The sequence below is a fragment of the Falco peregrinus genome, chromosome 12, assembly GCF_023634155.1.
Source record: "Falco peregrinus isolate bFalPer1 chromosome 12, bFalPer1.pri, whole genome shotgun sequence".
NCBI classification, from domain to species: domain Eukaryota; kingdom Metazoa; phylum Chordata; class Aves; order Falconiformes; family Falconidae; genus Falco; species Falco peregrinus.
The window spans coordinates 11,223,927-11,244,512 of NC_073732.1; the positions used below are offsets into that span (position 1 = coordinate 11,223,927).

General features: G+C 38.3%; 2 protein-coding genes across 3 annotated transcripts in view; one reads left to right on the plus strand and one right to left on the minus strand.

Moving 5' to 3' along the window:
* The window catches only part of COL4A4 (collagen type IV alpha 4 chain), an 82,392-nt gene extending 75,209 nt beyond the window's left edge, over positions 1-7,183 (minus strand). Inside the window, exons 1-3 of the mRNA XM_055817173.1 lie at positions 7,115-7,183; positions 3,958-4,162; positions 1,395-1,434 (exon numbers count right to left, since the gene is read on the minus strand). Coding sequence (XP_055673148.1) covers positions 1,395-1,434; positions 3,958-4,013 — 96 coding nt within the window. The 5' untranslated portion in view covers positions 4,014-4,162; positions 7,115-7,183. The remainder of the gene's footprint in view (positions 1-1,394; positions 1,435-3,957; positions 4,163-7,114) is intronic.
* Positions 1-20,586, plus strand: part of COL4A3 (collagen type IV alpha 3 chain) — an 87,475-nt gene that overhangs the window by 11,959 nt on the left and 54,930 nt on the right. Inside the window, exon 1 of one of the 2 annotated variants that reach the window (XM_055817156.1) lies at positions 7,293-7,496. The exons of the other annotated variant lie outside the window; for it this stretch is intronic. Coding sequence (XP_055673131.1) covers positions 7,413-7,496 — 84 coding nt within the window. The 5' untranslated portion in view covers positions 7,293-7,412. Of the gene's footprint in view, positions 1-7,292; positions 7,497-20,586 lie in introns of those variants that run through there. 2 annotated transcript variants of the gene reach the window in all.

A 20,586-nucleotide genomic window follows, 5' to 3' on the forward strand; every position in this document is an offset into this window, starting at 1 on the left:
GGTATTATTACACATTGCCTACCATTAATTTACCTATTTCTTGTATTGAAACTTTCTGTCATTGTCCTCTTAATAGCAAAGAGGTGACTACTTTGTTCCATCAGGTTGCAATGAGGAAAAAAAGCATATTTTAGGAGAAATGAAAACAAAATGAAATGTAAATTCAGTAGATTTATTCTATGGTAAGTGAACAGGATTTTATTATTTTCTATTCCCTGAAATATAGTATTAAACATATACCAATTATACACACCATATGTATTTATAAACTCAGATGGTAGGAATGTCCACTAGGTGACATTATTTTTTCAGCAAAATTGTGTAAATTATCAAAGTCCTTTAGAAAAGTATGACAAGGACTTAAAAGACTTAAGAATAATTTAGGTAAACAAGTAAATAGTGATAACATGAAAATATTTGCTCAGTGTGGATTTCATTTTTATCAAGGTCAACATTGTTTTGTTACTGGTTTTAATAACCAACAGAACACCACAGGTTCATACTTTTTCAAGGAGAAAACACTGACAAATATTAGATAAGGAGGAACAAATCTGTTCTTTCTATCTACAATATTTTTAGAATATCTGGTACTCCCAAACCTCAGAACAAGAAGGTATGACAGTATCTCTCACAGATTGCTTCTCTTTCACACACTGGATTTCCCATGAAATTACTAATCTACTCCACACTAGTCTCTCACCTAGTTATTAAAAACTTGCCTCTACTGGAATGTCAGTGGAATGCAAGTTTCTAATAACACATAAGCTGTTACCCTTTGTTCTAATTGAACACACTTATTTTTAAAAAACTTTAAATTTTCAACAGTTCATTGAAAAAGGGATGACTTGGAGTGGGATGGGAATCAACAAAAAGCTTTTAAATATTTGAAAGAAACAGTGAGGGCACGGCAAACAGGTTAATATGGAGGACAGTACAGAGAGGAAAATAAAGTAGATATTGAGACTATATGACATATGAAATTTTGGCTTCAGAGATGGGAATGTACAGGGAGGCCAGTTTAAGATCTAGACTAACGTACAGGGAAGGGCTTGAAAGCTAATGTTTAATATATGCTATAATGTAAAGCCATTGAAGGGACTTCATGAGGAAGGAGACAGACTCAGTGCACAAGAGAATACAAGAGAATTTTAATGTGCGGCTTTCCAAAAGCATCTAAAGATGCCAGAGTTAGAATCTAGAAGAATCCAAAAGACAAAATCACAAAATAGTTAGGCTGAGCAACAGGAACAGAAAGTGAGAACTGCAGAAATACTGAAAGAAACATCACAGTTTTCCCACAGAAATATAGGTCATTTTGGTGTATGTAGTGTTACTTTTTTGAACTACACCATCATATCTATTACCTATCCAAAGTATGTATCAATGTCACTTACCCCGTCAATTTCTTGTGCTGAAAAAACAATCAGAAGCCACCTAATTGAAAAAAAGGAGAAAGCTAAATTAAAACTAAACTTCTACCATCCACCCTTCACAAAAACATAGCCTCTAAGTAGTAAGAAATGTGTATTAACACGATTAAGTACTGTTTGGGGTGATTATATAGTAAAAGAGTATATTTATAAGGGGTATGCACCGTCAGGAAATGGTCAGCACATGCTATGTATATTTGTCTTTTTGGATTTGTGAGTACAAACAGATAGGCATGAATAAGACCATGTAAGAGTTCTTGTAACTTCCCTCTTATAAGCTATTTCCAATCCCACAATTAGGAATGGCCAGAGAGAAAACATCCTAGACAGATTTCTCCACAAACACCATCGGGTGAAGATTGCGCAGAGCTAGAGGTGATCTGCATCTGCCCCCAAATGAATTAGCAGATGCTCTTTTCTTTCGCTCGGAGAGAGGGAGAGAGAGAGAAAAGGCAGGGAGCAAAGCAGTACTCAAAATAGCCACAACTCCAGAGCAGCTGCTGGGGAAGCCCAGCTCCATGCCAGCCATTGCTAGTGATCAATTATAAAGTTGAAATCATGTCTTTTATGATTTCTACATTCAAAAAACGAGAATAAATTAAAACAAAAGGTAGCCCAAAATTTCTTCAGCAATACTGGAAATAACCATTATTATTGTTAATACTAACATGATCATTAATGAGAGCTAAGGTGCTCACTCATTATATGAAGTGATAAAATAAATACAGCCATTATATATAGACTACTGTGTATTTATCCTCCAGGCTATAGTGAAGTCTGTATCAAAATTACTCCAACCCTGCAAATATTTAGGCATTTAGTAAATTTTCCCAAAGTCCTATTGATATCAACCTCTATTTTTTCTTTGTTATTCACATGGCCAACTCTTTGGAGTTGAGAACTGTGCCAGCAAACTGATGATTACTTCCCCTGACTATTAATTATTCATACATTCAAACTGCAAATTATATAACCTGCACACGCACTGATATATACTGATAAACACTGACAAATCTAACATATTTTAGCCATTTCCATACCTTTACTTTATATGTTTTTTAAACCCATGTTGCCTGCTACTTTTTTTCAATCACAGATTTTACAGAAACAAAATATTTATGAAAATAATTAGTGGTAACTGAAGACAGAAGCTCATACTTGCTTCTAAAGTTAAACAAGCTAAATGAGAAACAAAGGACTGATAAAACAATACGAGACTGCCAGATGATCAGCTATAGCAGAAATGGTAGAGAAGTTTTGTGCATCCCAGTAGTTCATACTTTAATGCATCAAATAAGAAAGGATTTAACTTCACAGGGACATTTAAATCAGGTAGCAGAAAATAGCATGTTTATTCTGTGATTGTTACTAATTTAAGGCCATTTTTGCTTCTAACCTTCTGAACCTGAAGACAGTCTCTTAAATATTTTTTTTCCTGTATCAACATTGGCCAGGGGTGAGTATTTTTCATTTAAGAAAATGTCAAGTTCTTATGAAGCCCTTGCACAACTGAAATGGACATCTCATAATGACATTCTTGATACATGGTGCTGCAATCTTCCCCTTTTCCAGTCATATAGAGCAGGCATGTATTCGCCATATTGATCTCTGTCATTTCAAAATCCCTGCCTCCTGAAGCCAAACAGATGTTGCCTATGTACTCCAATCAGTACAAGACTGTAAAGGGTAACTCACAAATAATGCAGGAAAAAAGGCAAGAAGAGCTACCCTTGGAGAGGTGGCTGGGATAGAAGGCTGCTACAATGGGGAAAAACTGAAAAACAAGGACCCTGCGTTTGCATAAACCAAATAAACATGAAAAAGACACTGGAGAGAGTTCAGGTATATTAGCACAACACAAGACCACCTAGCAGCGAGGGTGTCAGGTTCAAGCAACGTACATTTGCTGGGCCAAGTTCCCAGCTAGAAAAGCATAATATCACATTCCTAAAAAGCCCAGTGCATGAAGTTTTATAAAGAAGGAATAGTGGATTGACTTTGCCTGGAAGATGTCATTGAGATAGAATCACTGATCCCACACCACTCTGAAAATTCCAGGCCATGGTGATCCTAATCTCCTAAGGATCATTTTCCTCCAGAAAGAACTCCTGCCACAGCTGCTAGGAAGTATTTCCATCATAGTCTGTAAAAGTTTTTTTCATGCCTTTTAATAATTCTCCCTCATCTACAAAATTATTCTGAGACAGGCAATCAGGTTTGAATTGTTCATTACTTTTCTCCAAACATATTCATCACTAGAATGTAGAAATATCTTTCCTCCTAAAACAGACTCAGAATTATAGTTCCTGCTTCCTACTATTTAAATAGTGTAACTGAAATTTAAATGGTATAAACTTATAGACCAGCAATCAAAATCAAATAATACAACAAATTATCATATAGGCTTATCAAATTTATGACAGGCTACAAATAATTTAACTGGTTATTTCTTATTACTGTTAAATTGATAGCTAAGAATGTATCTCAGTGACTCTAGTAAAAAAATTTAGTGATCTGTAAAACTCACCAGGCAGCTGTGATAAGCCACGTAATCCGTTCAAACGAATCCTTTGTTAATGCCATTCACGCTGATTGAGGATCTGTATATGCAGCACTTTTTATTTCTTCCTTTTTTCTTTTTTTTTTTTAAACAGCAGGTCTTCTCTTTCCTTCTGTTTGTGGATGGTCTATAAACACTGTTCCATATTGTTGTTGTTGTTTCCCCTCTGAACCTGTTTATATTAAAAAAAACATTTGATGGACAAACATGAATAATTACTGGATAACCAAAATATGTCTTAATCATTTACATATGTCATACTGCACAGCTTTATGTTGGCATTACATTATATTATTCATATTCAGGCTGCATTTTATTTTTTCAGCAACTCAATTATTTCAAGGGGACTACATATGAATTTTTACAGATCAACATAAAAGGGTACAAGATTTCAGCCTATTATAAAGTACATTAATAATATAAATAAAATAAGCAAGATTGTGAGGCAATACAATACTGCAGGGACAGATAGCCTCAAATGGAAAATTGTAGCCAGTCATAAAGTGTTAGACTTTTCAGAAATTTGTTCCTGTTGCCCACTATCCATATCATTATTTAATTATCCAAACAGCTTCTGAAGATGAAGAAGAAATTGAAATTGGGTACATTTGCTTTATTATTAGCAGAAAACCTTTTATTTTCAAATTAAAATCCATTTTGATCCAAGCCATTGACACAGTTTGAAGTCATACTTAATGCATGATTTGAAGACTTAAACCATTCTGCTTGCTATTTCGTCATGGCTACGTAAAACCTATCTTTTTCTTAACAAGCTTCCAACAGTTTGAAGTGTTCAGCAGCCAATGCAATCGTATAAGGACTACAAAGTGTTATTTAGATTGATATATCGAATTGATCTAATGTTTTACAATTTGTAGTAATCACAACAGTTACTTCAATAGAATACTTACCTAATTCAAAAGAAAATAAAATATCCCCAGCATAACACACTCAATACCACCAAAGGAATAGGTTTTATACAAGCATCACCAAACCTCAGTTCATAAAATTCTCAAAAGACAGCAGGGGAAAAGCTGGCACTATAATATAATCTACACATTAGGTTTCTAGACAAGGACCAAGAAGACAGACAACTTCATTCTTAGAGTGTCTGATAAAATAAGACCACGAGACATGAGCCATAGTTGGAGGCAGACACACAACTACAGTTACCGAGATATGAAAAATTAGAGAAGACCTAACTATAGCCTCATTACATCCAAAGAAACCAACATCATGTATAGCAAGACCACTGAAGCTGCAAAGTCAAGGATTCAGAAGTTAGGAAATAAAAATTAGGGTTCTGTGCTCAATTTTAATGTGGTTCTTTTATGCATATGGTTAGGATAGTAATTTTAGGTATAAGAACATACATGCTGTTTTGCATAGGACTTCTGTCTCATTCATGATGGATATATTCCATGCTCTTTTCATCCTTTCCTTAAGCCCTATTTTTTCTTTTACAGTGGCCTATGAAATTTTGTACTTTTTACTAAACTCATACAGCTATAATATTTCCCATAAAAATATTCCTTATCTGCAAAAAGAGAAAATATTGTTATCCTGGTTTTACCATAGAGAACTGAGAAAACAAAATCAAAGCTAAAATCATTAAGTATAAGTTACTGTGAAAAAAGTCAAACTTTAATTTCTTTCAGCTTTCAATTGGTTTCTAGTGTTAAGGTTGACCTCTCTGTTGTTCGTGCACTGGTGGGTTTTTTTTTCCCCCTAAGTACTTCTACAGATAGCTGCAGGTAGATGTTTTGACACAACTGATGTTAAGCCTGCCTGGCCAGCTGTTTTGCCAGACAAGGACATCTCTCTGAGTTTGTAGCTCACTGAAGATATTATGGATTACAACAATATCAGCAACAGTACTATGCATCAAGGTTTCATACACTTTCTTTGGATGGTTGCCATCAATTATGGCAGTAACAAGCAGGAGAGAGAACATCAATGGCCGATCTTACCTTTGTTCCAGCTCCATGTTACTTTGAAGTCATATATCTGTGTCCTAGAAACTCACATCAAGGCATATATGCTTTTATGTGACAATCTCATAATGCAACATTACTTGCTCTTTCTCAAGTATAGCACACAACTACCATCCAGTTGGGCCACACTATATAGCAGCCAGCAGCTCAGGGTCTGTGAAATAGGTGGTACCAGGTTATGCTCATGAAAGGCTTTCGGTTTTTAGTTCATGAGTAGTTCCGAAATACATTTATATACATATATTATATTGCTGTATATTGTTGCTTTTTCTGTATAATTTTTATAAAACCTGTAACATGGGATTTCCTGTACAGCATTCCTGAACACTACCGATAAAGTAAGACCACAGTGGCTGGCCTGGCCAACACCCTTTCTAAGTTCGTGCCACCTCAGAATAGTACTTTATTTGGTGAGATGTTACTTTAAAGATGCAGTACTTCTGTCAGTGACATAAATGTGATAAACTTTACATATCGCTAACACTTTACAAATCACATTTCCATTCAGAAAACCTTTATATTGTGATAAGCTATGCGGAAAGCCTGGGGAGAAACATTCATCACCTATTTCTCACTGGTTTACATCTATGCAGTGGGGCAGCACTTTGTCCTTTCTGGGACTTCTTGGTCTCCGCTGTCTCATTAAGAAAACACTGGAGAGAGAGAAAAGCGTTGCTGAAAGGAAAACACGGCGGGCAGCGCCCGGGAGCGCCCGGCCAGCGTTGAGATGGCGCGGAGGGCCCGGGCTGCGGCCGGCGCTCCCCGGCACCGCCTCACACACGCACCCGGCGCTGTCGCCCCGCTCCCGGCCGGTGTAACCGGCCCGTTCTCCCCCGCCGGGCCGCTGCCGACGGGCCCAGGCCGTGTCCCTGCCCGGGCGGGTCCCCGCTCCCGCCGCGCAGCCCCGAGGCTGTTCGGGCGGCGCCCGCCACCTGCGCCCTCACGGCGGCGGGGGAGAAGCAGGCGGGGGACGGAGGCAGCCCGGTAACCTGGGACACCCCCAGCTGTCCCGGAGCGGCGCTGCCCCCCTCAGCGAGCTGCTCAGCCCCGGCAGACGCCGAGACCAGGCGGGACGGCCCATGACGAACACCAGGTACTGTCGCCCAGGGCTGCCCTTCCGTGGCGCTCACCTCAGCTCCCAGGCGGGAAAGCCCCCGGCTCCTCGCTCACTCCATGCCCGCCGAGGACGGACGGCGGCTGACCGGCAGTGCCCGAGGCAGGAGACGCGGGGGGAGAGGAGAGGGGAGGAGAGGGGCGGCCCGGCCGGCCCCGCCCCGCCCCGGCCCCTGTGCCCATCCCAGGGCGCCGGGAGCGGGTGCGAAGCAGCAGCAGCCCCTAGGCCAAAAGCCGCGGGCGGGCGGGGGGCAGAGTCCGAGCGCCCCAGGCCGAGCTCCGCGGGACGCCGCGCAGGCAACGCCGGGCGCGGGGATGGCCGGCAGGGGCTGCCCCAGCCGCCTGGCGCCACTGCTGCTGCTCGCCCTGCTCTGGCCGGGCCGCGCCGCGACGGCCGAGGTGAGTGAGCGCGGGGCGGAGGGGCCGGGGTGGCGCGGCGGGACGGCGGCGGCTGCGGCAGCGTCACCTGGGGCAGAGCGGGGCGAGCACCTGGCCCCCTCCGCCGGCACGTTGGCAAGTTGCGAGGAAGATGGGGTGAATTTATTGTATTTACAACGGTACGCCTCACCCGCGCCGGGTACCTCGCAGCCGGGCACGGCGAGGTGAGGTACCGTTACCCCTGCGCCGCTGCCAGGCAGGGATAAGCGCGGGCGGGGAGGCCCCAGCGCAGGGCGCTTCGTCACCGCTCGCCTCAGGTGCGAAGGGGAAGCACAGCGCGGCGGCAGCCTGGCCGGGGTGAGGGTGCTCCCTGCGGGGATGGGGGGCTCCGTCCCGCCGTGAGCACGGAAGGCGGCCCCGGAGGCCTGTCCCACGGGCAGCGCGTCGCTCTGCAGGGGCAGTGGATGTGGCGAGGACAGGGCGGTGCTGGGTGCGGATGGTCTCTGAGGTAAATGCGCTCAGAGCAGCGCTCACCGGCCGAACCACCTGTGCTGCCTTCGTTACAAACTCGATTTACAGTTTGTCTTTCAGGTTTAATGAGTGTGCGTCACCGTTTGGTCCATAAATTGTACTGTAGTCATTGCCGTTCCTTTCTCCTCTGTCTGGTTTTAACATTTGGATTGTACGTTCCTAACTGGGAGATGAGCAGTCATCTGTGAGTGTAAATCGGTCGGTGTAGCTCTTAACGTTTCTGGCAGCTACCGAACAGAAATCTGCCAGTTTCAGTAAATTTCGGATAGACATCAAACACAGGAAACTGCCAGTTTCAGTAAATTTCAAGTTCTGTTTCTCCCATAATAGTCAACAATGTTAATTTCTCCTCACATGTGTGAGTAAAGCTCTAATGCAGTGCATCAGAATTTTTTACTGCCTATCAAAATGTTTTGCAGTTCAAGGAAAAAAAAAATCTACTTTGTTATTCTGCTGTAATTAACTGAAGCAGACTAATTAGTAGTAATGTTTCTTCTGAAATACTGTAGCTTTTTCACTTGCCCATCCTGGGTAAAGTGTCTGGAAACAGCATAAGCACCTCACCAAACATGTTTTTCTTTCATGGCACTCTGACTAAATTGCAGTCAAGTTTAGTCATTTAACAAAGATCTAATTGTTTTGTTTGTAATGGAATTAAAATACCTCTTGGTTATTATGTAGAACAGAGGTACCAGACCTATTTGCAAAGTACATGTTTTCTGCAGAGTTGTTTCAGGCTCTGCCTAGATCTGATCTTTGCTGTAAAAGCCAGATGTGGAAGAGGAATAAACTCAAGACCAGCTTCTGACCTAGTTTGTTGTTCTTTATTCCATTCTTCTCTTCCTCTGCTGGTACCTCCCATTTATTGCCCTTGTTTCTCCTAAGAGGTGGACATCATCAGATGTGCTTCTGGATAGCTGTTAACAAGTGCAGGCTGTGTACCAGGCATTCCTCCCCCCGTCCCCCTGAAACACACACTCATACTTTTTCTAAGCCTCTATACCGGCTTGATCTTGTTGATCTTGTCACCCTGTTTCGTGTTTTTACCTACAAAGGAAGGGAAAAGGAGGTGTATCAACAAGTAAGACCTCGCATATGGCCCAGTAAAGCATTTCAACACTTTTTAGCAACCTCGGTAGAATCCCTGCACTTGTCTTTACAGAGTTTCACCAAGTGATTTTGGTTTGACACAATTAGATATGGATGCATCCGTGTTGTTACATTTTTTGCTTTATCCTGCGGTTGCTTTTATATAGGTTGCTTAAAAATTTTTTTAGTATCTTCCCATTAATTGCAAGGGAAGTTAAATCTCAGATTTGCTTTAGAAGCTTTTCCAAACTCAGCTCTGTAGCTATTTCCTTTTTGATCACCAAAGCACTTTGAAAATCCATGAGTAAATATAAGTGGATCATCTATATGCAAATTTCTTAGTTTTTCCTTTGTTAAGTTATATTTTTGAAAAATAAACATCTGAAATTGTTATTGTTGGACATGATGTTTTTTAGGATCTTTTCCAACATAAACAATTCTATGATTCTGGATATTTGCCAGACTCACACATTAGTTCATTAGCAGCCTTTCTGCTTAAGGTAAATTACAAAGCTCTGAGATACTAGTTTTGTAGAGTGTTGTTGTTACTAGATCCTTTTTTATACTTAAGTCTTAAACACAGGATTTGGGATGGTAGGAAGTGTCTTCTACAGAAAACTTGTTGTTCAAGCAAAGTTTGAATATGACCTACAAATTCAGTGGTGCTCAGAAAATTCAACAGATCTCATGTTGTTTGAGATTAGTTCAAACTAGATTGGGACAGATAACTGAAATCAGTTTAAGTTTCAGATATCGTAATTTCTATTCTTGTATGAAAATGCTGATATTTTCAAAAGAGAAAGTCTAATAACTTTCTAGATTATGAAGCAAATCAAAACTTTTAAAACAGTTTAAATAAAAATCCTAATTAAATATTAGTGCTAATGTTAATTGACATGAAATGATTGATCAGTAAATCATTGCATCTTGGCTGGACTGTCCATTGCAAAGAAATTGGTATTGTTTGTGTTTTAAAATTGTGCTAGACTTTCATATGAAAATAAATTGATATTTGATCAGCAAAATTTTTCTGTCTGCATAAATTCAAAAATGTTTCAACATAGAAAAGTTTTAAGTGTATGTCTCTTTAAGTAGTTTATTCTAATTATTATTTTTATTATTATAGAAGACAAGCAAGGAAGTCATTCATTTGTGCCTGTTGATGTCTTTACAGCAAATTTTGGTCCTTGCAGCCATTCACAGAGTCCAGACTTCTCTGCCCTTAGGAGGCTGAACTTTCTGGCACCTGCTAGGGAGTATTATTATCTGCATTCTTGGCCACTGGCACGCTCTAATCACAACTTCTGAAAACTCAGCAGAAGTAGCATCTTCCCATGTCAAAGGCTTTTCAGCTTGCTTGATGTATTCCTTCACTCCAAATACTGGTGTTATAATTCTTTGGATTTTTCCACTGTTCATTTAAAGGCTTTAGAACGACAACAATGATAATAATAATAAAATCAGTATTTTTCCACAGGGAACCTTCTTATTCCTCATTTCTGTTGTTTTCCTTTCAGAAAAAAAAATACTTGGCTTCTCTTTTTTTCAGTTTGCTTAACAGCAACTGGAACTAACACTGTCTTAATGCACATGTACAATCCAATTAATTCTCCTGAGTGTGTCTTGCCTTTTGATGACATCCATGTACTTCTTGTATGTCTTGAAATAAAACACTGATGTAAAAATACTCCCTGAAACTTGCTGTTTCAAATGACACTAATGACAGTCGAGTTCATTAGTATTGAATCGATTCTCTTTCTTAGTGGCATTATCATTTTTATGGTGGCATCGTGTTATCATGTGTTCAGAACAGGATAAAAAAGAAGTTTCTACTTGAGCAAGATTACTTGATAGCAAATTAGCTGTACCTCATGTTACTACCATTTTTTGATTTGCATTATAATGTAGTTGCAATTTTGTGTTAGCTCCCAGGATAAAATTAAGTGCTGTGTATTCTGCCTCTATCATTACTCTTTGTATTTTTTCATCATGTGCTGCTGGAAAAGGAGGGGAGATAGCAAACTCAGTGACTGTAGGACTTTAGAAGATCTTTTTTGCATTTCCTCTCTCACTTATGCTTATTGTCTGTGCCTTGATAGAAGTGTTTGTGTTTCCCAATTAATTTCATTTTTATGAATGTTAGAATTTGCCTGCAAATACTTATAAACTAGTCTGCTTTTCTTTGTGCAGTATTTTTTTCCTAATTATATGCAATCTGCATTGCTTTCACAAATGGATCTTGATACATGGCTCTGGAAGGAAAAAATGCAGTGTTTTAGCTCAGCCATGACCATATCCAAGGCTGGTAAGAATGGGATGCAGGCTGAATTGCTTTGTTTAACTAGAAGTCAAAATGTTGGAGGGACAAAGTGTCACAGTGAGAATGTTCCTCTTCTGCCAGCCTTTGGAAGTGCCCAGGTTCATTGTCGCACCAGGCAGCTGAGAAGGGAAGATGTGCACCTGAATATACAAAAGAGAGTTCACTGAGCGTGTTAGAAAAACAAGTCCTTTGTGAAGTGTTCTCTTTGATTTTGTTAATATGATCCCAGCTCTGAAGTCAACGGGGGTGTTACTCTGATAATTGGGACCAATTTATACCAGACTGTTCTGATCTTGATTGCCTCTATAATTAGTTGTAATTCAGCCATCATCTCTGTAGATGAACAGGCCAATGTCAGAACACTGCAGAGCAATGCTCTTCCTACTGGGCCAAGAGAGTTAGCCGAGTTGCCCTAATGTTTGTGCATGAAATTGATGGAGTTCTGCTGTCTTGTGCCGCTTGGAGGCTTGCTCTGATGACCGAGAAATGAAAAGTGTGCCTGTGTGTGTGCTGCATCATACAACTGAAAGATGATGAACCTCCTTAGGTGATCTGACTAAACACCTGTGAAAATTTGAACAGTTAATGCTTTATGTATACCCTTTTCTAGCAAATCTACAAAGTAAATACACATTTAAGCAGAACTGTTATAATTCAAGTTATTTTGCTGACTGAGGATCATTAAAATGATCAAAGTAGGCAGGCAGACACTAGTTCCTTCTTCATTGCTTTGTATTTCATGTAGGTATATCAGCATTTTATTTTGAGATCTGTGCTAGCAATCTCTTCTGCGATACCTAGAGCTGATTTATCATAACATGTCTTTGAAACAAAATACTTTGCTATTAAGTGCAAGTAGTATGGGATATCCGGTCATCTGTTTTACTGTCACATTCTCACCCTACTGCCTAACAAAGTAATACTAGAAGGCTCAGTATGTTGGCATGGATTACAGGAGCCTAGGAGGAGGGTTGAAATACAAAAAGGCTTTTTTTCTTCTGAGCTGTTTACAGCCCCAGTCTCTCATACACACACTGAAAAAACTTCCATTTTGCCACACCTAGTATATTTTTAGTTCTATTTTCTTCTTTTTTTTTTTTTTTTTTTTTTTTCCCTAGCAGTTTTGTGATAGGGTACAAGTCTCACAGGTTTACGGGTTTTCCATTTGGCTTCATTCATTGAAGGCTTTTTAAGTAGGGCTTCATGCTGCATTTTTCCACAGATCATTTTGGAGGAAGCTGCAAGGAAAAGTAACCCATTTATTTTTTTTTAATCTGTGAAATCCCAGAGCTTTTCAAAAAAGGAGAAACCAAAGCATGTGCAACAAGCTTTCTCTGAACAAGCTACTGTTGCTTTCATTGCTGTTTGTACCACTTAACAGAAGATGCACAGGAGGAATTTTATCAATATACAAATATACAGGCCTGAGGAGACAACAATTATAGTGAATACCATTCCCATACTCAACACCTGAGAAGAAATACAAATTTTGTGGTGTAATGCTAACCATATTATGGTACATAAGCAAAAATTCACTAGTTAAATGGTGTGTATTCTTTGTTACTAGATTGCTTTTTTAAGATGACCCTCTGTTAGGAAGGAAGAACACGGATGAATAAGCTGATTAAACACCCTTAAGAGGTTGCTACACAAAACAAAATTCTGTGCCCTGAATTGCCTAATCTTTTTTAACTCGTAGAAAGGAAGAATATTTCTTTTGTCCCTGTGTCCTATTCAAGGTCAGGAAAAGAAACCCTCAGAGATGGGGTTTATGGGTCTGCCTTCGCAGATTTTTACCCATCTGGATATATCATGAACAGTTTGGTCCAGTTTCTGATAGTTCTCATCACCCTGACTTCCACCCTAGTGAGATTATTTGTGGAGCAGGATATAGGTCATTATAAATGTAAGTGTCAAAATTTTCTGTGTTTTAGGAAAAGAAAGAAAACCATTGTTCTTTATAGTTAATGAGGGAGTAATACGGTATCTTCTTTTTATAGACCAAAAGCAAATTAAAAAATCTGAAAACCAGAGATTCAATTGAGAGCCTTGACAGTTTTCCAAAACTGCACACAAAACGCCAGCTTTACGTACATAGATACTGAGTAATTTTAGGCAGCTTCTACAACACAGGCCTTAGTGGTCATCACTACAGAGCTCAAAAACAATTTGAGTTTGTGAAAACTCTAGGTATTGTCTTTTTTTTTCTTCTGAATTACATTTTACCCATTTTAATCTAACACGATGATAACGTGTGGGCACAGTGAAGATTGCTAAGCCTTACTGTTCTCACATTTCCTAATTCTTTACTGTTAGTGAATTGGAGAGGAAGGAGAAGCTCCATGTAATTAATTGTACTGTATTTGCTGGGACAAGAATATGGTTGACACCATGGAAGTTGTATGTGGAGCTATAAGCATGATGACAGGGTGGTGTGCTTTTGTCAGGATAGCATGAACAGCTGTGTTATGGTGGTTTCTTGGAACTTCCATGCAGACAGGCTTGTTCACAGCAAAAAAACATTACGCTGTACAATAAGTGTATTGAAAAAAAAAAAAAAAAAAGAATTGCAGTGTGGTTTACGTTTTTTGGTTTGGTTTTTGGTGGTTCCCCCCCAGAACGTAATTTATTCCATTAAACGTAGGCCAGAAATACCAGAAGTTCTATGAAAATTTTGTCTCCATCTGTTTATACTGTTTCACTTAAGCTTTATACTGTTGCTTTTTTTATTGTGCTAATATGAATAGTTATAATGGAGAGATTTGGCTAACACTATGAAATTGTTATTATACAAAGTTCTTACCAAACAGGTTTTCGCTTTAAAAACTAAGAGAAGATGTTCAAAACAGTTTGAATCTCTGAAGTGAAAAAGGGTTTTCATACATGTGTTCCCTTAGCATAATAGAAATTTCTTTAAATGTTCATCTACAGCAGCTTCTTCCATTTCTTCATACCAATTATTTACCATAGTTGGTTTGCAAATACCATTATAAATATGTCTTTATATTATAAAAAAGAATTAATTCCTTCCAAAAAGAAGTCCTGACAGTTTAAAATTAAGGATATAAAGTAAGGAAATTCTTAACAAGTTCAGATAGACACATGTGTGTTCACATCATGTGATCACGAGTTATCTGTAAGCTAGACACAAAATCCTGCTTCTGTGAAGTGTTATGGAGAGGGTTTTTCCTATGATCATTAGTGCTTAGGACTTCTGCTCTGCAACTTGCACGGAAAGCAGCAAATAACCAGTAATACAAGGCCTGTGCCACTAAGGAGGGATATTGATTCAGTAGTTATTCGCTGAGCAAGGTTCCCATTACAAGTGTTTAACAGAGTTTTTTCAACAACTGTCTGTAGCATAACAGTTGACTTCTGTTGTGTCTTACAGATGTATTTCTAATAATGGAAAGTCAAATGATTTTTGTCAGGTGCTAGGTATTCAACCGGTAGGCAAAATGCTGTGAATTCTGATAGCATATATGGCTGTTAACAGGAGTCTTCTAAGGTAGGAATGTCTGGCTGCCTTCCAGTTTACAAGTGACTACACAATGTTTCAGGGTTTGGGAACTGACATATTTTCCTTCATCTCATCATCTCCTATTTCTGCTCTATGTTGTCTATAATTATTGAAGGCTTAATAATTTTGTTTTATTGTACTGGCCCAGCAATCGCTAAAAAAACACAAAGTTCTTCGTGGTCTTTGATAATTTTAATGATTCATGTTTGATGCTTAGAATGCATGAAAAACTTTTAGTATACAGATTGTAATTGTGAGACTGGTATTTTGTTTTGATAGCAATGTTTTGGAGTGAGGGGACTTAATTCTCCAGTACCTTGTAGGCTACATGGTGATTTACAGTTGTGCAACATGAGGAATATGCTGCCAGGGTCACGTATCTACTAACCATGTCTAGATAGAATTACTGACTGTGCTAGTCTAGCTAAGTATCCTAACACAGGTGCGTCACACTCAGAAAAAAAAAAATATTTTCCTTACGTAGCCTTTTCCACAGTGGGAACTTTTTTTTTTTTATACAGCTTTCGTCCGAGATCGTCTGCTTGCGCAGTTTAGGATAAATTTTCAAAAACATAACTGTCTCCAAGCTAGAAGCTTTAGCTAGCACCATAGTGTCCTTCAGAAAGTGCAGCATTTCACATCTTTGTGCAGTATACCGACCCCAACGCTTCTGTAGTGTAGATCAATGTTAAAGCAAAACTTTACACTTACTGTAATCATAATGTACTATACCCACTTTTATTAATGTAGTAGAGAACATTAGAGAAATGGACCCTTTGTAGTTTTAAGCACTATATTAACAACTATCTGAGCAATATTATTCTATGTGCTCAGTTGCGGTTTATGAACACAGCTGGAATGTGTAAAGTGATTGCTGTGCACTGAGACAGCTCAAGAAGAATTCAGAAATCTCAGTGTGTCAGCAGCCCTTGAAAATTCATAATCAAGACTCTTAAAGGAACCGAGTCATTGATACATAGTATTTAATAAGTATGGGAATTTAAGAGAAATTACAGAAAACGGGAAATCAAGATGATAATTTACTTCCGCTTAGGAGGGACCACTGTGATGACCCGCATATTTGTAGGCTGCTCAGGATACCATTAACAAGCAGAATGATGTAAAAGAAAAAAAATAATAAAGTGACATCATTGAAAAATAGATCTTTTCCAATAAGTATTAGTCCTCGATGGACTCCTAATTTAGTGATACTTGAAGTTAGAAGTTAAAGATCTAATGGCAGGATAGGTGAGATGCTAATAAAAATGAAGTTTAAATGAAAAAGCAGGCTTGCATTTTTAAAAATGAGCCTGATCACCCATTAGAACCACCAGTGAAGGAAAGTGACAGCTTCACCACTCACTTGACAGAAGACAACTGGGCTATTTTTACTGTCCAGAGTGATTAATGGATATCACTTGCACTGCTTTTAATTCATCTTAAAATTCCTCATGTTGCACAGTCATCTTTCATTTATGTTAACCAGGCTTTACCTCTGGAATCAATGGAGATCACCCATGAAATTAAAGACCTATCAGGCCAGAAGTGTAAACTTAAGCCCCACTGCAGCCAGGTCACTATATTCCTGCAGAATACATTGAATTTCATCTCAGCTTTCATCTGAACATCTTTATTCTTCATCCTGTGTGGTCTTAATGTAGTCTTCATCTGAAATGTACTTAATATGGTGCCTTGTGTATGTATTGCAGCAACACACTTCACTGCCTGTCTGTCCTAGGTGCAGTATTTTTAATACAAATATGTATTTGGAAATGATAGCTGACCTACTCTGATCTTCTCTGGATCTGGAAAAGCAAATAGTCTGACTGTTCTGTCATCATATGTGTCATTCCAAAAAGAGATTAATGAAGAAATATTGGGTCATCACCCTCACTGGCTCATTTTTTCTGTTCCTCATCTTTCTGCCGTTAAGCTATTCCCAGTGTGACTGTGAGTCATAACCACAGGTGTGAGTAACAGGACTCAAAGACTGCGCTATTGATAGAAACACCTATCATTATTTGCTTTTTTCCTTATATTAACACTTTGTGATGTCCTTTGACATATTCAGGTTTGATAACATCCCTAAGTACATTCTCTGACATCCTTCATATAACTAGTGATATTGGCAAAGTGCTGTGAGCTGTGCAAGATTCTCTCTGACACTCCAAATAAAGTTGCTGCAAACAGGTAGGAGTAGTAGACTCAGCATGGCACTGCATTAAGCTTCGTATAGGTGACAACGTAGTCTGTAGTATGTTAATTTTTCTTTCTTCATCATTTCTTTGAGGGATTCAGTGAAGGAGAGTGCTGGAACACTTTTTAAGCAGATGCTTAAATTAGTCTCTGAATTGGGGGCAGGAAGAGATCAGAATCCAATCCCATAACGTAGGAAAGGCAATTCCGTGTTACAGATAAGGTTGCAACCATGGGACAAAGCATAAACTGCTCCAGTAAATGTGCTTCAGTGTGTACAACTGTAATTATTTAAAGAATGTATAATACTACTACTATTATCACTCAAAAGATTTTTAAAAGGAGGTCCTCTCTGAATTCAATAAATTGTTGTTTTTTTTAAATTTTGGTTCATTGGTGAATTAATTTGATTTATTATTCATATAATGGCTTTATCCTTTGACCTAGATTTTTAGATTAAAAATATAGTGCCATCTACTGTATCTAAATATTTGAAATAAATACGGATGATTATTGTAAAAATCACAAAACTGGAAAACATGCAGTAAACCTGTGGTGGTGTTAATGCATTTTCTTATGTAGATGTTATTGTGAGGATTTTGAATAAACCATTAATAACTAATACTCAATTTCCTTATCTTATAACCTGGCAATATACTATTGTTTTGTTACGATCCTTTGATAAAGCAGCTGCAGGCATCTTGTAAGGATGTGGAAACATTCAGTAGTATAAGTGAGCAATGATTTTTTGGTTCAAAGCTCCTTTACAGAAGGCATAATCTAATCTTATGTAAAAATCATATGCCAAAACATTTAGTATTATCCAGCTAACTGACTGTGTAATGTAAAATCATCTTTGGTCTTTTCAGTTTAGTTTAAAGTGATATGTGTACACAAAAAGACCTAAATTGATCTGAAAGCTTACTAATGGCAAATTAAACACATTCTAAGCATTCTGACTGGAAGAGCAAAGGCTCTTTTTCTTTTAATAGTTTAGTAACCTTGATTAGTTGTGTAGCATCGTAAGTTTCTACATGTTCGTGCATTTCACTTCACATTGGATTATCTTTGATTGTAAGTTAAAAGAAAAAGTTTCTTCTGTATGGGTACATATCAAGTCTTCTGGAGATTATACCTATTATAGAAGAGTAATTTCATTTGGTGATTTCTCCACATGTCCTGAAAACTGCTTTGCATTCAAATACTGTAAAGAATCTGCTTCTAGCTTTGCTTTCACAGGTAGAAGTAAGGTACAACTTCATGAAGGTCTATAGAATTATAAGGGTAAATAACTGGTACTAGAAAGATGAGAAATAGCCACTTCTGGCTTCTAAGGGAAGTTCTCTATGGTCAGACAGGATGTGCTCCCAGTTACACTGAAGAAATGCAGAGAATTTTAATACTGTAATTATTTTTTCCTTAGTAAACAGCACCTTTCCTGGACTCAGACATGTGTCTACTAAATCTGAAGTTAAATCTTTGTTTTGGCAGCTGGGATTCCTGATAAATGGGTCTCATATGTCTTGTAGTTAATTTACAGTTTTTGTATGCAAACCTTAAAAATATGATAGCTTGAGTCACTCACCAGCCCTGTACAGCAGTAAAATGCAGTGCCTGCAGTTTAAGACTAATTTTGTGTACTGTGCTATATTCTTTCCTTGGGATGCTAAACATTGAACAGTTATTGGTTTTATACCACTTAGCAGACATGTACCAATAACCTGTGTCACCTATTTTGAAGATAATGCTTTGGGATGGAAGGTACTGTTATTGAATAGGGAATGAGAAAATTGGTTGTCTTATAGACTAGTACAAATTTATTTTGAGATACATGTCACTGTATCCTCTGGTAGTTATGGTTAAAGGCTCAAGATATTTGTCATATAACTAACTTGGTGAATTTAGATTATCCAGTGCCAAACTGATTGACCTCACTGAGAAGAAATCAGGATACAGTTTTTTGTTAATTCTGCACTAGTGTTTATTCTTATGTCTCTGGTGATGCAATCATATTGTTAAAAATAATAGTAAAGTAGCATATTCATGGTTTCTGTTTTACATGACACTTGTTTTCCAAATTTCTGATGCAGTATCACTTGAATTCTGGCTTTCAGATCAGAGGAAGAAGGAATCTTCTTTAAATATCCCAAAGAATTAAGTATTTAATGTTTGCAACTCTTTAAAAATCTAGCTTGAAACAATCACCTATTGATCTGTCTATAGAACACAGGCAGACAATCATTTCTTGAGGGATTTGCTTTTCACAGCCAACTGACTCTAATTTCTGTTTTGTTTTGTAAATGTAGGTTTAAATAGCTGTTCAGTTGAGGAATATCCCCTGCATCTATTTTTAAATTAATAGCCTGACTTCAGCCACCTAGAAGACAGGCAGCTACTGTCAGTAATTGTCTAGTCCATAGAGAATAGCAAGTACTTGCAGCATCTTTCCTCCATTCTAAAAGAGGCGCTTTAAGAGATTGGATGAGTTGTTCCAAACTAGTTGTCAAGTTTCCTTGTGTAGTCCAAGGAAGGAGACAAACACCAGGAACTGTGTAAGAAATGAAGGCAGCTAGCTGATACCACATACCTCAGGTTTGGATGGTAAAGATAGAAGAAATTGATCCTAACTTGTGGGAAGAAAAAATGCTTTTCAAGTCTGTAAAATGTTTTACCTGAACAAATTGCCAGAGGAAAATTTGAATTTAATGGCAATCTGACTTTACCATTATAATGGAGAACATTTTTTTCTCTCTCATTTTCTGTTTTTTGAGAAGACCACTGGAAAAGTTATAAATTTGGAAGAGTGCTGCTGTTGTATTATGACCATTTGTAGAGGTTCATTAATTCTGTCTTCAAGATCTAAATACAAATTTGGTATCATACCATCCTAAAGGCTTTAATCTTCCATGAAAAAAATACAGTTCTTAATTCTTTCCAGAATTTTATGCAACTTAGAAAAATACCTTCATAACCAATATGTGATAGTTGTCCCTTTCTTATTGTCTGTAACCATAACATAGTATATGGTCATTGTGGTAAACATTTATACTATTGTGGGAGGATAAACTGAAAAATAACCCTCTTTCTACAGCAGTGAAAAAGTCATTCAGCAAGAGCTTCAAAAATAAAGAATTTAAGTGTGTAAGTAAGGATAATAAATGCAGTTTACTCTGCATTTCTATGAAATACATGGCTTCAATAACCTAAATGATTTTTTAGTATGTATAATATTTATGTTAGTAAAGGGTTATTTTTTTTCGCCTCCACTTCACTGAAATGGCATATGTCTACATGAGCGGAAAGAAGTCCTTTGAAGCATTATTCTAGCTAGGCTGGGCTAGCTCACGTCCTGAGTGCGTGATAGCTGTAGCAGAAACAGGGCACAGAATGGTTAAGTGTTCTCATGTTCACTCTGGATCTCAGAGGAGCTTTGCAGCTTTGCTGGGCTCTCTGCT